The following is a 21,877-nucleotide window of genomic DNA, read 5'->3' on the forward strand; positions in this document are numbered from 1 at the left end:
TGTTTTGTGAAAAGTAGACCTTTAAAACATATATTTTCAATCTTAAAAAAATCTACAAACTACATGACTGCATAGGATGTCAGGAGATCATCTACTCCACTGCTTTACCCCAGGTAGTCTCTGGTAATTTCCAAATATCCATTAAGTCATTTCAGGTACCGTAATACCTGAAATTTATTTTTTTTTGAGGGGTGGTTTGAGGTATGACAGTGAAAAGTGGTGCAATATTCCTTTTGCCACTCTTAACCCGAATGCTCATGCTCCACAGCTCTTGTACCACAGCTCTTGTCCCACTTGGGATTAAAGTCTCAAGACCTGTATTCTTGGACCACTTTTCAGCTAGGGTTCACTCCCATAGGCTCATCATATTTATAGGAAGGCAGGAAGAGGGAATAATGTCCCTAATTTCTGATTATCAGCTCAGTGATCTTAGGCATTACATAAATAAGGACTATTCTTTGCAATCTAGTTCCTACTAGTTCCTGACTATCAGGACTTTTCAAGGACTTTCCAGATTTTCCCTTCTGTAGGTCTCAAGCTTCGGCGTTGTCTGTTTTTCCCTGATCGCTTCTTTTTAAAGCAGTTACTCAGGCATAAGTAAAGAGTTTTCATCTTTAGTAGCTTTTCCTAGGGTGCTTCAGATAAAGTTGACAGAACTTTTTAAAACAATTCCATTCACTGTTATCCTTAAATTAAGTTGAAATATGCAGGTAATTCATGCCACTGTGGTCCATTAGATCTCCTAAATGCTCTTCTAAAATATCATTCAGTGACAGGTACCAAAATTAACAGCTCTCTGAGGTATTACAACAAATTAGAGTGATTTTACTTTACAATTTAAGTTTCTACTCATCGGTGATAATTTTATCACCAGTGAGAAGTTTTGAACCACAATATGATCTTCAAAATTATATTTGATAATTTCCATTGAGTTAAAAAGCAATGATTAGGCACAATGAGCTAGTTTTGTTAAATCAAATAAATCATGTCTATCTAATAAAAATTTTACCTATAATGTTCTACTTAAAAAATATTGTACTGAAGTATTACTTAAATTAAGCTATGTTGTATCTACTATTTTGTACTTATCTACACTTATTTATCCCAGCTATGAAGAAATTAAGTCTGAATTTGTCTCCATTAGTAATCCTTCAGGTACATATGCACAGAATATTTAATAACTTTTTTTATTATTACTGTTGGAGATATTAATCCAGTATGGGTAAATACCAAGTTTTTACTACAGAGAACACCATTTCTTCAAGTCTTCTGAAAACTTATGTGACCCTCATGTTCTCAAAGAGACCCTGTTAATGGTTTAGAACAATTTTATGTAATTTTTTAGGTGCTCTAGGACAAGTGTCATCAGGTTTTGTAAACTTGACTAGATCAAAATAATCCTCAGTCCTCTATTCAGACATACTTGTCCTTTTCTGTTTTAATTATTAATTACAATCAAATTTTTTGTGAAGATAAATAAAACAAGGAACCCAGGAGAGTTTTCTTCTTCGTGCCTCAATTGTCTTGTGAAAAGACATAATAAAATGTCAGTAGAAGACATCATACAATATTTTTTAGTGAGCTTGCCTTCTTCCAAAACTGAAAAAACCAAAAGGCACATCAAGTCTAAGGAAGTTTTCATGTGTGTGTTTTTAAAGACATAAACAGTATTGTGGTAGCATTAAGCCTCATAGCACCTAGGAATTCTGGTAAAACTCATTCACCTAAATTAAATGTAATGATTTCTTGCACCAAATAACAGAATGATATTTCAGATTTCCCATCTTAACACTCAGTTACATTAATTACACTACAATGGGTCTTAGTTTATGTCTTTTGGCCAATTAAGATAATATTTGCCTCCCACATTCACCATAAATATATAAAATTCACTCAGCTAAGCCTTAAGTTTATTTTTAAGACTGGAAATAATGCTAAGTCTGAATTCAAGTTTCTAAACTATTTTAGTATGACAAAAGCTTAAATGAGCATACTCTTGCACTCCTTGCCCATTATTATTTCAGCTTGCAGATTAAGTCACATGACTTGGACTGCACTGAAAGAAGTAGCCATATTTATGTCTCTGCTGCTCAGCAGAACTGGGCAGCCTTGAACGGACCCTACAAAGGAGCTTTGCTACCACATAAGCATTAGGGTTCAAAAAGTTAGTTTCAGATTACCCTGCATATTACACTTCTACTTTAAAATCAAATGTTCCAAATAGGAAAGGAAGCTTATAAAATCTTCTTGTCATTAAAGACACTGGGGAAAAGTGCTTTCACATAAAATTGTAACCAAAAAAAAGGGCAAGAAAAATGTTTGGTATTTAAAATATATAAAGGTATAATAAAATTTTATATGATTTCTAACTGTATATATTACTCCTAACTCTGTATGTATATATATATATATATATATATATGATGAGTGAAAATAATTCTTTGGCTTGTAAAAATATTTTACTGCATTTACCATCTTTAAAATAATGTACAATATACAGAAAACCAAACAATTTACTATTTATTTACTAATAAGGACAAGAGTCAACTTGTATTTAATAAAAAAAAGGAAATACTTAACCTGTATTTAATAAAAATCAATTATTCCAGCATACAGAGTCACAGTAGAAACTTTGAAACAAGAATTTCATTTTTTTCCACAAAACTTGCATTATTAAGGAAAATACAACTCTTCTTTCATTATTGACTCCTTCCATTTTGAAGTGAGCTCATTTGAGCTGCCAAACTCGAGTGTCTACTTGACTGTAGAACAGATACATGAAGCTGAATATATTATATCTGGGAAAATGACCATTACTGATAAATCACAAATACTATTAAAATCACTAGAAACACAAATTGAGACTTGCAGGCGTTCCTAATAAAAAGGGAAAAAAAGGTACACATTAGATAACTTTTGTTTGCTGAACAATGTTCCTTTTTTTCTCCCCCAAAATCTCTTATTTTAAACAACTTGTCCAGCATGACAATAAAAGCATGACATGCTAGAACATAGATCATAATTTAATCACTAGAACTTAAAATTTGGAATTAACTGACATACCTAAGTTTAAATGTAGCAAATAAGTCTGACAGAGTTCAAGAAGTGCTTGGACAATGCTTTCAATGCACATTGTGTATTCTTGGGGCTGCCCAGTGCAGGGTCAGGAGTTGGACTTCAATGATCCTTGTGGGTCCTTTCCAACTCAAAATATTCTGTGATTTTTCTCCTTCCATATTTGTTTCCATGATTGTTAAATGAAAAATTGACTGTTCTTTGACATTAGGAAATATATAGTTTAGGAATAGTCTTCTAGCACATTGCCCCATGGCAAAAATACCCATACAGTATGTTCATATATATTTTAGAATCATAGAATGGGTTGGAAGGGACCTTAAAGATCACCTAGTTTCAACTCCCCTGCAATAAGCAGGGACACTTCCGTAGATGTGGTTACTTAGAGCTCCATCCAACCTGGCCTTGAACACTTCCAGAGATGAGTAGTCCACACCTTCTCTGGACAACCCGTTCCAGTGCCTCATCACTCTCACAGTAAAGAATTTCTTCCTAATATCTAAGCTAAACCTACTGTCTTTCAGATAAAGACCACTCCCCCTTGTTCTATCACTACATGCCCCCCTAAGGTACTGGAAGGTGCTCTAAGGTCCCCACAGAGCTCCTCTTCTCTAGGCTGAACATCCCCAACTCTCTCAGCCTGTCGTCATAGAAGTGCTCCAACCATCTGATCATCTTTGGGGCCCCCTCTGGACTCACTCCAACAGATCAACATCTTCTTGTGCTGGGGCTCCAGAGCTGGATGCAGCACTCCAGGTGGGGTATCACAAGAGCAGAGCAGACAGGAAGAATCACCTCCCTCGACCTGCTGGTCATGCTTTTGATGCAGCTCAGGACGTGGTTGGCCTCTTGGGCTGCAAGTGCACATTGCCAAGGCATACTGAGCTTTTTGTCCAAACATCCCCAGGTCCTCCCCAGGACTGGTCTCAATCCATTCTCCACCCAGTCTGTACTTGTGATTGGGATTGTCCTGACACACATGCAGGACCTTGCACTTGTCCTTGTTGAATTTCATGAAGTTTGCACAGGCTCACCTCTCAAGCCTGTCAAGGCCTCTCTGGATGGCAAACCTTCTTTCCAGCATTGTCAATCACACAGCTCGGTGTCATCAGCAAACTTGCTAAGGATGCACTTGATCCCACTGCCCATACCACTGACAGATGTTGCACAGCACCAGACCCAATACCCGCCCCTGAGGAATGCCACTTGTCACTGATTCCCACTTGGACATAGAGAAAAGGTTGACTGCAACTCTTAAAAGTGTGACCACCCAGACCATTTTTTATCCTCTGAGGGATCCATCCAACAAATCCATATCTCTCCAGTTTAGAGACAAGGATGTCATGCAGGACAGTGTCAAATGCTTTGCTCGAGACCAGGCAGATGACATCTGTCACTCTTCCCTCATCTACCACTGCTGTAACCCCATTGTAGAAGACTACCAAATTTGTCAGGTGTGATTTGTCTACAGTGAAGCTATGTTGGTTGCCACCAATCACCTCCTTACTTTCCATGTGCCTTAGCTTTGTTTCCAGGAAGAGCTGCTCCATGATTTTGCCAGACACTGATGTAAGACTGACTGGTCTGTAGTTCTTGAGTCTTCCTTATTTCTCTTTTTAAAAATGGGTGTTATGTTTCCCCTTTTCCAGTCAGTGGGAACTTCACAGGACTGTCATGCCTTCTCAGATATGATGGACAGTGGCTTAGACACCTCCTTGGCCAGTTTCCTCAGGATCCACCATGTATCTTGTCAGGTCTCGTGGACTTGTGCATGGGAACCTTCACGTTCCTTAAATGGTGTCAAACCTGGAGCAGGTGGTTCTTCATTCTCCCAATCCCTGCTTTCACCTGCTGCAAGGTGGTGGGCAGTGCGGCCAAAGCACTTGATGGTGAAGTCTGAGGCAAAAAAACTGTTTGTTACCCTTGATGTCCTTGGCCAGATTTACTTCTGCCCATGCTTTAGCTTTCCTAACCAGATCCCTGGCTCTTTAGACAATTTCTCTGCATTCCTCACAGGTTACCTTTTCCTGCTTCTGTTCTCTGTAAACTACCTGTTTGTATTTAAGTTTGTCCAGGAGTTCCTTGTTCATCTATGCAAGCCTCCTGGCATTTTTCCATGACTTCCCCTTTGTAGGGATGCATTATTCTTCAGACTGGAGGAGACAATCCTTGAATATTATCCAGCTCTCTTTGGCCCCTCTTCCCTCAAGGTCCCTAGCCCACAGTACTCTACCAAACAGATTCCCGAAGGGGCCAAAGTCTGCTGACCTCGAGTCCAGAGTGGTGAGCTTGCTGTGCGCCCTCCTCACTGCCCCAAGGATCCTGAATTCCATCATTTCATAGTCACCACAGTCAAGGCTGGCCTTGAGCTTCACATTCCCCACCAGCCCTTCCCTGTTGGTGAGGACAATGTCCAGCATGGCACCTCTCCTTGTTGGCTCCTCTATCACTTGGAGGAGTAAACTGTCATTTATGGGTGTACATTTATAACACACCTGCATCCACTGATTTTTAAACTGTGCTGTAACGATGCACTTCAGGTATTAAAATACAGATGTAGTGAACCTCAAATAGCAGATCACAGTTCAGCAACTAATTACAGATATAGGGGCAGTCACCATTCAACATTTCAACTGGATTTCATAACTCTGACATCAACTTTGTTGAGTCCTTTAAGTTAATAATTAATTTCATATAATTCATTGATGAACTGCTATAGAATTTTCTAGAAAAAACAAGCTACTAAAATATACAATTATAATTACAAATATTCAACTCCATGTAAGGTTTGACAAACAGAGCTCAAAATATCATAATTGGAAAATGGCTACCCCAATACAAGTTAGGACCATTTTCCAGGGAAGTTCCTGAGATTCAATATTTTAGTATACATTTTCATTGAAATACCTTAAGTTAAACTAACTCGAAAATGCTTAAATATAAAAAATATTCTTAAAATTATTATTAAAGACGAAGATCAGTTCATATAAAAAAGTCATGGTTGAAGAAGATGCTTACATTGCAACTTGTGTCTTATTACATCTTCACCTTTGCACAAGTTAGAAATTGCTAACTCAAGTATTTTTTCCACCACAGATTTTATGCTCCTATTTTCAATTTTAGTAGAAATTTTTCCTTGTGAAATAAAAATAGTTTGAACAAGGCAACCTATGACGAGGAGCTACTTTACAAGAGCACCATAACATTTAAAAGAGAAAGACCTTGGTGTCTTAAACAGATTTTGTATAGCAGCAGAAATTTTTCAAAATACCGAACATTAAGAGAAAAGAAGGCTCAACATTACTTTTGTTATATATAGTAAACAGTTTCCTATCTCTTATGACTTCTTTGTATTTTTAATGTATGGGAAAATAAATAGGTGTTCTTTTGGATCCTATGCGCTCATTTATTTTACTCAGAAATAAAGTCAGTATTGGAGTATTTTCTTCTTTTGGTGTGTTTCTGAAATATTTTTCCTTTTGGAATGTTGGTATATTTTGCAACTTAGTTGCATGAGTATATCTAATGCAGTATGATATCTTTTGATTTTCCAGCTCTAGGTAGTAACTTACCAGTAGTATGAGCACAGTAATTCACATTGTTTCTGTAGGACTTTTCATGAGCATGCTGAGGCAGCCTATTCACATCATCAGAATCTAGAGCTTCTGCAGTGCCACCTGATATATTTAATGGTATGTTTCCAGGAAGTTTAGCTGGTTCGAATTTTTTCTTTACTGGAAAATCATGCACTGAAATAGACTTTTTCCTATGTTTCTTGGTAGTATTATGGGGTTTAGAGAAACTCACATGACAGAAGTCCCTGCTGGTAGAAGAGTCTTTGCAACAAACTTCAGGACGACTCCGTGATTCATCTGGCACTCTTATCTGTACTTGATTTTCATTTAAATTAGATGATGAAAAGAAGTCTTCATAAGAAGCCTCTTCAGTACAACATGACTTGCTATATGTAGTAACTGCTTGCAAGAGCTCTTTAGACCCTGATGCACTTAGTTCTGAGGTAAACAACTTCAAATTAGGTAATGGTTGTAGTTTCTTCCTCCTCTTGTCTTCAAGAATACTATCGTTTTTGTCAACAGGGAAGCTTTTATCCAGTGAACACGTATTTAAGTCTTCACTATTCATAGGTGAATTAGAGAGACTGTCAATCAAAGAAGGAACAGTATTTAGCTGCACTAATTTTTTGGAAGGAGTAATATGATCGAAGTCTCTGAGAAGAGAACTTTCATTTGCAATTGAAGTAGTCTTGCTCTTTTCATTCTTCTGATTTTTCTTTGGAAACTTTGGTTGTTTCTTTTCTAAAGACAGTTTGCCATCCAAAGTGTGCTGTATAATCTGTTTCTTTGTTAAACTACTTCTGGTATGTCGTTTTGGTGTTAAGCTTTTTCGCTCATTGCCCTGTGATGAAGAACTCACTGATGCACTCGTGGATACAAGACTATCAGTCCAAGTATCACAGGAGTGTTCTACTACCTCTGTTTTCTGTCTCTTTAATTTCTCAGTTCCCCAAAGATAATCATAACTTGAATTCAAGCAGTCTTCGATTTGTTCTCCTGCAGAACACAGAAAGTGTTGATATAAATTTATCGAACAAAACAGAAAGAGTATAAATTTCTCAGTAAAACATATAAGGAATTACTGAACCAAAAAAAGGATTTAGCCACTTCTCTGGATATTATATAGCAAGTCATCAAAAACTAAACAGAAAATGGATTAGAAACAAAGCACATTCTATGTTGACAAGAACCTACGACAGCTTTAGCTATCATATCTCCTTACCTGGTCATTAAGCACCCATAAGTCCTGTTCTGCTTTCTTGAAACAAAGCAACAGAGGAACTCACTTTCACTCTTGTATTTGTGGAGAAAACCAGCAAGATTTTACTGATAAAGCTCACTAGAGTAATACTGGAAACTCAGTAACCATTTTTGCTACCACGGCGTTAGCACCACCTTGTAGCTTTTGCAGTCAAGAAATTAAATACAACATCATAGTATCATACCACATACATCCACACAATGTATTAAAAATAATTAGAGTGGAAAAATGTATAATTTCTTGTAGCAATGTTCAAGAAATTATTTTGTGTGAGGTGGTACACAATATATTCATAACTCTTCAGAAGAAATTCCTCTGAAACAAGATAATACCTCTGATTATTCAGAATACATTTTAAAAATCCTGTTGTTCTACAATCTGATAATTGCAATAGATGCTTCTGCTTAAACACATGTTGAGTTCAAAGTTTCAGCAATATTTCTGCAAGCGCTCCTGTGGATTTTAGGGGAAGTCTTGATGTTATTTGCTTAAAAGCATAGATAATATTTTTAAACATATGGTGCAGCTAACTACACTAAGAAACATGAACATATGGAAAAGAAAGGATCAGAGTTTCAACTGACAGTCGAAGAGGTCTTAAATTCAGTCCTCAAATAAAACTGGCCTCTTGAAGTTTTTAACCATTATTAATCCATATATCTCGTATATCTCTCAAGCACAAACAAAAGGGCCACTGTCACAAAGCATCAGAGATGGAAGCTACACTGAATGCTGTCACGGGATATGGTGGTCTATTCTTAATGTAAAATTACATTGTGCAGTTGTAATGTTGAATGGACTTACTCAAGGTAAAGTTCTCAAATTGAAATGTTCTACCTCATCAACACATAACTAATCTACAGAAATAAAAGAACTTTGCTGGCACAGTTATGCTACTGCCAGTACTAAGCTATCACTTTTCGCTAACATTGCACAAAGACATACCAAGCTGTTTCAGGCAATGGGATAATGCCCCTGTTCTCAGCTAAGCCAACATGACAGAACTCCTGTGTGATGTCAACAAAATACAGCACTTCAGAAAAGCACAAGGTACAGTTTACTGTTGGGGGAGAACAGATAGTAGGCAAACTTCTCAAGCAGCCCTCCTTATGAATTCAAAAGGCTGTCTTCTCCTTGCATTTCTACTGAGATCAAACACCAGCATCTAACTTGAGCTTTTTGCTCATGTGACTGACAGAAGACATGATGTCTGAAGTACGTCCCCATTGCATACATGATCAATACTGTTAGGATGCCCACTGATGTAGCTCAACAGACTTCACAATAACCTCTCTTACATCCTGTTAATATGCTAAAACACAGGAACAAACCCCTAACTTTATGAGAATAACTTTATGAGGGTAGTCTCTTGATGAACTACTTGGAAGTATTTGAGTCATTTGTGAACCTAGGAACTTGTAAACAATAAACTAGTTAGCCCAACTTGGAAATGTACAGATTTCCATACCATCTATTCATATTTAGAAACAGTTTAGTTGTAAGAGACAACTCACTGCGTTGCGAACTATAACCACATAAATAATTATTGACTGCTCAGCAGTCTCAAATTTATATAGCAACAAAAAAAGCTATTACATACTGGTAAGCATTTTTTCTAGGTAACTGAGCAGCACATTTTTCTGAAACTAAAGAATGACAGCAAACCATTTAGAAATCTTTACAGACATTTCTAGGGTCTGTTGAGGCATTTTACTAAGGACTCTGTCAAATTCTGCAATTAGCATCAAAGCCTTGATAGAGTAGAAATGCTTTTCAATATGTTCGAAGGTTTACCTAAAACTCAAAGAGAAAATAAATACAAGCCACGCTAAATTACACTGAAGTTTAATTTTTCATCTATGTATCACTTTATCCTTACTTATATCTTTACTTTCCTCTCACAATTATTTTTCAAATTAGAAACTCACAGTCTACTTGACACAGACATCTTAAAACTTCAAATACTACAGATTCGTCCCACCAAAAGATGTTCCACATTCAACAGTTTTTACAACTTGCAAAACCTAATGATTTAGACCTTAATATTTTCTCAGTAAGATAATGCAAGCACTAAAAAACATTTGAAAACTACAATCTAGATTTAATTCACCCGGATCTGCATTTTGAAATCAACTACATTTATTCAATTAGGTTATTCAAATTTATTTAATTTGTAAATCCTGTTGTTCAGTACCTACTCAAAACCTGGGAAGAAGGGAAGACACGCAATCAAGTAAGAGATAAAAAAAAATTCTGCAGGTGAGAACATGACAAGTGTGCAAAAAAGTCAGCAATATAAAAACAGTAGCCAGCTAACTGTGCATGTTCATATAGATAAGTAAAATTTAACTCCTTACCAGTAGGAGAAAGATTTTCTCTTTTTTTCTTCATATCCTTCATTCCTCTTTCAATTGCTTTGCACCGATCTTTCATCTTATTAACAGGACTGTATATAAGTGAACCATTGTCTTCAAATAGTAAAACTGGTACATCCGTTTCTACACAAAGAAATTGTATTTATATATTAATATTTAAAAGCTATACAACTTCAGATGAAGTTTCATTTCTCTTTCGAAAAAACAAAAAATAGTTTCCTTTTATCTAACATCATTACAGATGCCTTAACACCACAGACTTGCAAAGAACTCTGTAAAAAGTCAACTTCATTTTTCATGGCGAGATGCATAAAACTAAAAAAAAAAAAAAACCACCAAAAAACAAAACCCTATCAAGTGCTTTAAAGAAATAACTTCAGATAGTTGAATGTTAGTCAAAAATAGTTCTTACCAGCATTAATTGTTGTCTTTTGTATAGCTAAATCTGTAGCCATCTGGTCCAGTCTTCTCTGAAGCTTTCTATCATTTTCCGGAGTTTTTTCAACAAAGTCTTTTGGCTGCATACATTTGTGCTACAAGACACACAAAACTATTAGTTACATAGTATAAAACTGCCAGAAGTAACTATACTTCCTATTTGCCTATCTCTTCATCACAGTATTTATTATTGGTGTTTATGCTACTTATCTTGAGAGTCACAGGTAATTGCAGAAGTAAACATTTTTGAAAGTGAACTTTAATATGAAGTAGGAAAGAACCTAACAGATCTTTACTGTTTGCAGCAAAGCTAAAGCTTCAAAGGTATTTTTTTTTTAAATAGAGTTTGTTGCAACTCAATGAAACATCTTCATTTTTTATTCACCAATACAAAAACTGTATTTTAGTATACTTTCTTCAGGTAAGATGCCACATGATCACACCAACAGCCTATCTCTAAAATCCTATTTAGATGGATAAGTACAGTTTACAGAATGTTCTGAAAATAAACAGCTCAAATGCCGGAGGTCAGAAAGTTAAGTTCAAACTTTAAAGTTTACTGTTCTATTTAAAAAAAAAAAAAAATCACATACTTTTTTGATCAGTAGTGGAAATCCTTCACTAGTGTTCAGCGGAGGAAATAAGGACTCATCAACACGTACTCCAGTTTCTTGACACCTGTACAGCAAATTAGAGCAGGTTTGCTGAGGTTTTCTTCTCTTGGTTTTGTTTGTCTGTTTTTAAGAATGACAACCTTTACTGCAAAAAAAGCCATCTGAGCACTGTAATAATGTAACACCAATCCTTCCTAAGTGTGTAACTTTAAGGTAACTACTGTAATGCTAAAAAAATCACCCAAATCTATACCTTACATGCCAGATACGTGATACAGTTTTTTGTGCTAATGATGCCCTCTAAATTGCTGTTCTGAAACTGAAAGATTCCCACTCCTGTTATTTTGCACACATTCCAAAGCTGTGGCTGAAGTCCTTCCTGCAGCCATCAGTGTGGCTCTACTGACACCTAGTGATGAAACTGCTAGAAAGTCTGTGGTTGTACAATTATAATCTAATCCTCAGTTACTCAATTCTGAACGAAGAAAAAAGCCAAACTACTACGTGCATTTGTCAAACAAACTGAATTTAGAATTCTCTGGAGCATCAAAAAGAGATATTCAAAACGATGGACTTTTGAGACTGTTAATCAGCATAGATGCAGACAACATGAAAAATTACACTAATTCAGACATTTCGTTGATTCAGAGAAGCTAAACAGAAGAAAATTTGGCCACTAAATATAAGAATTTTTGCATACAATTCTGAATGTAAATGATTTATCATTTATTTGTGAGACGAGTTAAGAATATACAGGTAGAGTTCCACAATCATGGGTTCGATATGGAAGTATTAAGTGTTCCTAATCTGGACGCAGATTGTAGCAATTCTGTCTTTTATAGGGTTCTTTTTGGTTTGGGGTTTTGTTTTTTTTTAGGTTGCTCACTGTATTTGTGTTGAAGAAGATGCAAAAAGATTTTTCTCAGTGATCCCAAAGCTGTCACTCATTTTGCATTAAACTTAAAATTTGTTTGCACAATAGCAAATCCATGATTTTGTTCACTGTTTTTAACATGAGACATATCTACCATTCTTAGAAAGGTGACAAAAGAGAAGGAAACTAAACAACTTTTTTTAAATTAAAAATACCTTTACTCTGGAGTCACAAATTTTTTTAAACTTCAATTGTCTATGTTCCACAGAATTCTTGTTTAGACATGGTCAGATACAACACTGTATTTATGTTTTGATAAACATTTAATTGCTTCAGCAATTTTCTAAACCCATGTAAATCTTTGCTGACTATGTTTCTGCATCAAGGAGTTCTGTTGAAAACCATCATTTACTGTTTGCTCTGAATCTGCATCCAGGCATATGCATGTGATGCTTTCTCATTCTTCTATTGGAAAGGAAAATATACATTCATTTCATATTCAGCCTCTCTATATGAACATTTGTATTCACAAGAGCCTCCCTCCTCCACTCCCATTTCTTTTCCTGACTGAAGCATTATTGTCTCTTCGATCACATCTTATAAGTAAACTTCAGTAATGCTAATTGCCATCTCTGGCAACATTCCAAATGTAACCACAATAAAATGCTGTCATTCCATTACATGAAGTTTCATGTTCTGCTTAATATGATTTTTGACTACTGTTGAAGTGACAATGTTATGGAAATGTTTACTGTAAGTCCGAAAATGTGATATTCATGTTCTCTCTGATATGCTTAAGAGGACTTATGCTTTAAATAGTCTCCTTGACACTAGGAAGAATTTTATTCCCTTTACTGTCTTAGCTTCTTAACAGAGCTACTTCCACTTCAAGCAGATTCCCTTTTGAATTTAAGCACCATCACAGAAGTTCTTGGGTTTGGTGTTCCAGTACAAACATATATTTTATACTGTGGCCATACTTACAAAAATTACTTAAATATTAGAAGAACCATCCACCAACCAATTAAGACTAAACAATAACTAAGATATTTGGTTTGCATTGCACTCCAATAGGGTCACCCAACTCCCAGTCTACACTAGACAGTTGACACTTACTATTACATTTCCTGAAATGATGTTTCACAGCATTTCTGATCATTCTGAGAATGTTCCCCTTGCTATTGAACGGAGCAGCTGGTTAAGCCATCCATCTTTTTTAGCAATGCTAAAACTTCAACTCATAGGAACTCTGCATTATCTGCTTACACAGTTGTCAGGTTTAAACTAAGCTTCCATCCACACAGGACAACTATTTTACTGGCACACATTCTTTACATTTTCCCAGGGTTCAACAGACTGTCTTCTGCCTATCAGTGTCTCAGACACTGATATACAAGGCGTATAATTTAAAGTCAGGCACTCCAGTTTCCTCATCTTATTACAAAAAAAAAATTTGAATGCTAGCACAGACTGATTTAATTTTGTACTGCCTGTGCCTCATTTGCATAACCCTATGACTAGTAAGAATATTTATTACTATCTCGTATGTAAGCTTCTACCACTCCTGACCTATACTTTGCTCAAGGATATGATATTCCCATAAATTCTGCCTACAGTATGCACCAATCTAAGCTGTATGTTCTTCTGTTCTTCTTTTGGCATTTACTTTAAACTAAAAGGTAGAAGAAAAAGATTACAGAGAAGTTCAATCATAATTCACAGCTTGGATCCTCCTCTGCAGCAAAATACCTCTATTTCAGAGGAGTCCCCCAGTTCCAACAAACTTCATCTTCTATACCAAGACCTTGCCTTGGTCTGAATGATACTAGGAACATTTAAAAAAATACCAGGAAGATGCTAGCCTTCTCTTTCCTACCAAACAGTTTAAGTTTTCCCTCCAGATTCTTTTTCTTGTTTTTTCCCTTTGTTGCTGGTATCCAGCAAAAGTTTCTTGAGCATTTTACTCCTGGATTTCAAAGCTCCTTGCTGTCTCCTACAGTGTTACATATCTGGTTGTCTCTATGGCTCAACTTTCTATAGTGTTCATCCACTCAATGCCTTCCAGCATTGCAGAGAAGATTCTTGTGGTGGAACTGCTATTATGGAGACAGTATTTCTGTATGACACGTCCGAGACTCTCCCCTGTAAGGCACTCTCATTCTTTTTCCATGGCTGATGCTACTCATCTGCACTTTTTTGAGATTCTTTTTACCATAGCACATCCAAGTCCTAGGGAAATACATTCACATAAACACAATTTTGCTTCACCCGCATTTTTGGGAACTTAAAGTATTTTTTCCTTGTTGTTAAAGCTGGTTGGATTATGCGTCTGTAACTTCTATATCTGACATCCTTAAAAAAAAAAAAAAAGAAAAACCCCTACTTCTACAGAAATTTCTTTTTATGCTAATGGCCTTGCATCACAAGTTTTCTGGTTGTATTGGCCTATAATTAAGTGGCTGAAGAGATCAGATTTGCCCCCCCCTTTTTTAAAAAAAACATATAACCCCAAAATTTTTGCAGTAAGACTGCTATCTCTGTGCATATTATAATTGGTATAGGTAAGGCCCTCTTTACTTGACTTATATTCTAATTTTCATCATCACATCGATTTATTGATTGGAATGTTTGAATATAACACATGCATATTCATAAACTGTGTTTTGACACTTCGTCTGAAATCTAAGTTAGGTCTCACAAGCACTTTGTAAACTCGAGAGAAGCAGCTCTGGACTAGCAAATTCTCACTGATCGGCTGCATAGCCAAAATTTTTTTACAACTTTTTAAAATAAATTTAACTTTTTCCGTATGGTAGAAGAGAATCTTCAAGTAGTGCTGTTCTGAACTTGACAAATGTCTTAAAAGCCAGACTACATATGGATCTTTTTCTTTCTTGCTAGGATATATTCTTTCTACAGAAGTACAGAAATAGTAAAATGCCCTTGATGAAATGTACTTTTTCATAGGAAAATGGAAGAATGCTATCCAACATAAATATCTGGCCTTCACTGCCTATGCATGCCTTCTGACAGTAAGGAGTAGAACACTGAATAGTTAACAAATGTACTTTGAAACTACTTCAACACATTCATTTTTTAAGAGTTAACATTTTACCTTTTTATGCAACTAACATGCTTTATAATAGGAATAATGTCATAGGAAAGTTACAATTTACCCATGGATTTATCACTATTTCAAGTACATTAATAAAACAGGTTCTGTACTGAAGTTTTTCAATAAAACAATACTAGAATTCATTATCTCTGAGAAAAGTCACATTCATCATAACCATGAGTACTCACTTTTCCACCCAAAGCACAGAAACTGTTTTTATGCCCATCTTCTGTGCTTTTTTCCATGTAGTCAAACGTCCATCCTTGAAGACTACATGGGTCACGTGTTTGTTCAAAGTTTTAGAGACCTGCAGAAGTACACAGAGAGCTCACCTGTAAGTCTGATAATAGGAAAATGCTAATGAAACTAGCTACTGTAGTCTATTTTTAGTGTATAAACCATTAGCATAAAAACTTATTCAAAACATTATGTCAAAAACTCTTTTGATCTTTCCCATCTTTGCAAAAACCCTCAGACAATCAAAACTCAAGCCTCATTTTTCAAGCAATGCAGGCTAGAGGGCTAGAGTAGCCTTTTGTTTTCAGACTTCTTTTTTCTAGGTTACTAATTCCAGCTCCCTACTCTAGCTGTATCACTTACTTATGTAGTGCAACATAATTTCTTATGCAACAGCCAGTATAGAAAGCAGATGCCACTATCTAAAGAAATAGCAAATTATATCTTTTATTCAGCAAATAACTAAGGCTTAAAGAGTACAGCTAATCTCACTCTTTAAACCAATTCTCATCAATAAAGATCACTGCTAGTTTCGAGGGAAGGCTGAAGGTGCCACTAAAAAAAAATTATATCTGAATGCTTTAAAAAGTGAGAAATACAGAAAATTAAAGTCAGTACACAGTTATATTCCACATCTGATCAAATTGTCAATTATCAGCTTCTACTGACAACTAAGTGATAATGTTTTCAGTTCTAGATATTCCATTCTTCACAGTCAAAATTTCCTTTGTGGAGACTAAACACCCTACACAGAACTGCTTGATCAGTTGTGACTGTTGACATGGTGAGACCAATACAACCCATTTTTTACAGCAGCAGCACCTTCTCAGCACAGTCAAATGTTGCTCTCTCAGCTGTTGCTCTCTCAGCTGCACCACTATACTTGGCTCTCAGCATGCTGTGTCTGTATTTAGTTTTAAGAAAACTATTCAGCTTTGCAAAAAATTTCTGGTGGCAAGCTGATTTATGACTTCTTAGCAGACAAAATCCCATAATTTTTAAGTATCTAGGTATATGGGACAGATGAATCTCTCTTGGAATAAGTTATGATTCCAGATACAATTGCTTACTCACTTTTGCCAGTATCCAGCTGACAGCTCATGTCCTAAGGAGACAGATGCTTGATATAGCTTTGTCTCCAAATTATGGAGGAACACCATCTTATACATCCCTCTCACCCCTCCCACCTCCTCCCTTACCCCAGACGTCTTCTGCAGCTCAGCTGAACTTACCTGGAGATGTCTGAATCAACAATCTAGTGAAAAACTAATACAGAGTTTAATTTCCTGACACAATGAGCCACGCCAGCCTACTATCATGTGCTAAGCCGATAAAAGGGAAGTGTCTGGAATAATGAAGGGGCATGACCACCCCTTTTCAGTCACAGGGATCTGCTAAATAGGCTCATCCACATCATCTGCCTGCACCTTCCACCATATTTGGCTACTTCAATCAATCTGAAGAATTTTGAAGCCCTATGCTTTTGTCATATTTTCTGTGAGAAAAATCTATCATCAGAATTGAATTACAAAGATCTGATAGTACAGCACAAAAGAATAAGAAATATTTGTTACTTGACTTATTTATTGAGAGTTGCGTTTGCTTTTATAATAAAACCAGTTATCCTACTGTTCTGTCGCACTCTCTCAACTTATTTCATACAGAGAGGACTGAGGGAGATCAGCAAGCTTTCTTAATTACAGCAAGATATATCTACACATGCCCACTTAAAGAGCACTGGGAGTTCACACAAATGTTTTTTAGAGTATGATGTGGGCTGTAAAAATCTCCATTAATCAGTGATAATGTGAAAGAAGGGAAGATGTGAGTTTGACTTTGGTCTCTGGCTGAAATTTTACAGCTGGCAATTAAACATCTTTTGCACCTACAAGTCAACTATATTTGGTATGGAGAAAATCATTTTGACATACACTGAGTCTCTTAGATGTATTTTTACTAGCACTTTCTGGAACTGAAGAACATTTGTGGGAGAGGGAATGAAAGAGTAAAATGCCATGGTACTTAGAAAATTTTACTAATAACAGAGCAGCTGCCTACAAGTTAAAGAAAACAAAACCACCTAAGGTACATACTTGCAAACCACAGGTTTTCAACACTTTGATTTGTTTTGCCCATAGTACATGGCAAGCTCAATACTTCACAAGAAAGGCAGGCTATCACATTAATATGTAAAGAGGTTTCTAGATGTAGAGAGGCTTTAAATGCATTTCCCATCTGTCAGAGCAAGAATTTCACAGCATGTTGGTCTGCTCTTGGGTCTGTGATTTTCTTCCTTCCTGCCCTCTAAAAACTCATACTAAAAAGGAATATACATGACAGGCAGAACAAGCAAGCTAGTGTGTAATTAAGTGCTTTCCTATTCTATTTATTTCAAAATAGTCTCCTTACTTTGGCTCCCATATCAAGAAGTTGCTGTTCAAAGGTTGTTGAGTAATTTTCTGTTCTGTTAGATGACCAAACTTCTACAAATGCAGAAACACCTGGATAAGAAGAGAGAAAGCAACAAACAACTAATAAAGTATATAATATGGTAAAACTGGTTAGGCTGCCTTTCTAATAAAATTTTGTCTCTATACATATTGTATTCACTTGCAAATATACATTTTAGTAAACTGAGTATCAGCTTTTAGCAGCAGAAAGTTTTTGTATTTATGTCCCTTAAATTAGTTGTAATTAAGCTAACTTAGAAGTCTGACACTAGTTAAACAACGTTTCACTTCACTTATTTAAAACACACTACCAGATTAAGAAGTAATGCGTTATCTTTACATGACTGCTTACCCTTATCATTATTTAATCACTGCTAACTTCAGGTTAATCAAAAATTTGAAGACAAGTTGATGTAACACAAGCTACAGAACAAAATTAAATAACCACAATAGAATTATTCCTTCCCCAAACTCCCAGAAAACTCTACAAAAATACTACTTAACAGTTTCCCATCGACTTGAATTTTCACTTTATTTATATCCAACCACCTCAAATTAGGTACATATAACAGGGGCTAATAAAATTTCATGTCAGCTGCCTTATATAACTTTAGGTATTCACATTTAAGTAGCTTCCTTTATCAAGCAGTTCAACGATCTCTTCAAGGAATGAAACCAGCCTTGGTTGACAAGGTCTTTAAACAACCAAACAAAGTCTTTAAAAAAATCAATACAGAAGTACTGACATGGGGGGATAAGCAAATAAAACTCATAACAATCCCTTCATTAATTTTAATTTCATTTCAGGATGGGCACTAAAGTAAAACTACAGTTCCACTGGCCATGCCACTTTTCCGTTTTGATGATGAATCAGGAAAGTTCCAGAAACTAGAGGCATATCAGTTCACCAAAAACAACTTTATACAAACCACAGGCCAGACAACTCTCAGAACTGATGAAATAAATCGAGAGTTTCAATTTAAAAGGGTCATCCTCAGCAAATATTGTTTAATTGTCTTAGTTACGACACATGCCTTGCTGATTAACTAGTAAGTAGTGCCGCCTGTCTTCTTTCTAAATGAAAACTAGAACAACGCTCCAACAGTAGAAGTACTTCTATAGATTAACATAGTTTTATAATTGCTAGAAATAATTTTGACATACAAGAGAAATATGAAACATAAACCACTTCCTTATTCAGTCCACTGGGAAAAATCTCATTATCAGTACTATGACTTCAGATATACACGGGAACTTAAATCTACTCCAGTGCACCAGCTGGGTTCATTCTACTACTAGACCGGGGTAGCATTTGACAAGAGTTGCTTTTTCCCCTTGATTCTTTTATTGTGAGAAACACTGCACTTGTATTTGAAGAGACACTATCTTCCTCTTACAGGAAATATTTTAGAACCTTCATAGGTATAATTCTTCTAGAAAAACAGATCGGAACATTTCAGTAAAGGCCACACTAGGAATTTTGAGGGATGCTACTTCAAAGCTCCATGCACCTGCAGGAGGATCAAAGGTACATTTCATGATAATTAGTCAATTTTAGGTAATCAAATATACTCCAAGGCCCTTTGTAGTTTTTGTATAGTTGATGGAAAGGAAAATGAAGAAGCGCTTTTTTCAACTAAAAGAGCTCTGAAATCTGAAAACGCCAACTTATGCTTAGAAGGCCTCAGAGAAGGCGGTGATCGCTGAGTTGCCATTAGAGGGCAACTTGGCGAGGCAGAAATTTAGAGAGATGCAGAAGGAAGCCAGGACTGACGGGAGCAGGAAGAGCGGATGGCGGCTCCGAGCCATGCAGTACCGGGAGCCACCCCAGCGGGGCAGCCCGAGCGAGGCGGGTCCGGCCCGTCCCGGCACCTCAGATTCACGCCGGGCCTGCCGGGCACAGCCCGCCTGCCCCGGAACGGCCGGGCCCCGCCGCCGGGACCGGGCGGGTTCGCGGCGAGCCAGAGCGACCTGCGGGGGAGCCCTGTCCCCCCGCCACGGGCGGCCGCGACTGCAGCCTCTCACCCGCCCGGCCCGGCCACTTCCCGCCGGCTGCCCAGCCGGAAGGTGCCGGGGCAAGGGCCGCAAGGAGAAGGAGAGCGGGACAGTGAGGCCCGCGCCAGCCCGGCGGCCCTTCTCGGCCGCGCCAGGAGAAGCCCCCGCGGGGCGGACGGGCCGGTACCTGTCAGAACGGGCTCCATTGCCGCCACAACCCGGGAGGCTCCGACACCCGCCACCGTTCAAACCCGCCCCCGCGCCGGCCCCGCCGCGCCTGCGCTCTGCGCGGGGCCGTGCCGGGGCTCTGAGGGGGACCCGGCGGGCAGGGCCTGCGGAGGGGCTGGAGGGACCGGCGGCCGCGTCGTGTCCACACATGTCTGGAGTGCAAAGTGGTGCGTGCTCCACGCAGTCCTGCTCAGAAACAGGTGTGTGCTCTGCCCAGCTCCGGCCCTGCCCTGCGCCGGCAGAGGTTCGTGATAGCGAATGCTGCTGGAAACTGTGCTACAGAATCACAGAATCACTTAGGTTGGAAATGACCTCTGAGATCATCAAAGTCCAACCTATAACCAAACACCACGATGTCAACTAGACCACCAGGGACGGTGACTTCACCAACGCCGTGGGCAGCCCATTCCATTATCTAATCATTAATTCTGGGAAGAAATTCTTCCGCATGTCCAACCTAAACCTCCCCAGGTGCAGCTTAAGCCTATGTTATATTGTCCTGTCACTAGTTGCCTGGGAAAAGAGATGCCACCCAGCTAGCTACAACCTCCTTTCAGGTTGCTGTAGAGAGCAATGAAACCCCCTCTAAGCCTCCTCTTCTCCAGCCTAAACAACCCCAGCTCCCTTAGCTGCTCCTCATGTGACTTGTGCTTCAGACCCTTCACCAGCTCTGTTGCCCTTGTCTGGACACGCACCAGTGCAATGTCATTCCTGAATTGAGGGTCCTAGAACTGGAGACAGAACTCAAGGCGTGGCCCCATCAGTACCATTACAAAGGAAGAATCATTTCCTTATTCCTGCTGGCCACACTATTTCTCTGCTGGTTGGGATGCCAGGATATTTTGACAACCAAACACTGAGTGAATTTTCTGTGTTGCCATTAACCATGAGGAAGAATTTTAGTTTCTAGAAAGGTGCATCAGAGTACCAGCAGCCTCTCAACCCTCTGGTGGCGCAAACTGCAGTGTCTGAAGTGAAAAAGCCAGCAAAACAGGGATTGGCAAAGAGCACTATGAGACAGTATTTATGAAAGCTTACAAAATTGCTTGACAGCAACTGTACTATTAACTATAGTTAGTGCACTGTAGCGGGAACTGGCTTTGGTGCTAGAAGGCTGAAGTGTAGTAAATGTGATACCAGAGGGAAATTAGAGAAAAACTGATGGTTTCCCCAGGAAAAATGATAAAATGTATAAAAAATAATAGAATTAGTGAGTATAAAGAGATTTGCCATGAGAAAGAAGGAGTACATCAAGGAAAATGATGCTGCACAGCTTCACTGTACAACTCATACAGCTCAGGGGTTGCTATATGGCTGGACAAATATGGTTGTCCTGAAATCTTCAATGTGCAAACCTCATTTCATCATCTGAAAAATAATATAGCAGATATGGAAAAACAAGAGAGATGCAAAACAAGGATACTGAGTGATTTCCTTAGCAGAAATCAGTATTCAGACAAAAACTTGTCAGCTTGGAAAAGGAACAGTGGAAGCTGGATGTGCTAGAGGCCCTTAAAATCATAAACATATGCAGAAGGTGGACCTGGAGTGGTGCATTCCCGGCGAGAGATAGCGAGCACCAAAAGACTGGCAGATGGCATCTTCTTGGAAGAGATATTTCCACATTGTGCTTCATCAGG

At 37.8% G+C, this 21,877-nt stretch overlaps 1 protein-coding gene across 1 annotated transcript in view; it reads right to left on the bottom strand.

The window, feature by feature from the left end:
• The window catches only part of MCPH1 (microcephalin 1), a 121,118-nt gene extending 100,854 nt beyond the window's left edge, over nt 1-20,264 (bottom strand). Inside the window, 7 exon segments of the mRNA XM_027641083.1 lie at nt 6,648-7,646; nt 10,269-10,409; nt 10,699-10,819; nt 11,318-11,402; nt 15,516-15,634; nt 17,974-18,065; nt 20,197-20,264. Coding sequence (XP_027496884.1) covers nt 6,648-7,646; nt 10,269-10,409; nt 10,699-10,819; nt 11,318-11,402; nt 15,516-15,634; nt 17,974-18,065; nt 20,197-20,215 — 1,576 coding nt within the window. The 5' untranslated portion in view covers nt 20,216-20,264.
• Nucleotides 20,265-21,877: the final 1,613 nt, after the last annotated feature.

The sequence above is a fragment of the Corapipo altera genome, unplaced genomic scaffold (genome assembly GCF_003945725.1).
Source record: "Corapipo altera isolate COAL_440 unplaced genomic scaffold, ASM394572v1 46, whole genome shotgun sequence".
Lineage (NCBI taxonomy): Eukaryota > Metazoa > Chordata > Aves > Passeriformes > Pipridae > Corapipo > Corapipo altera.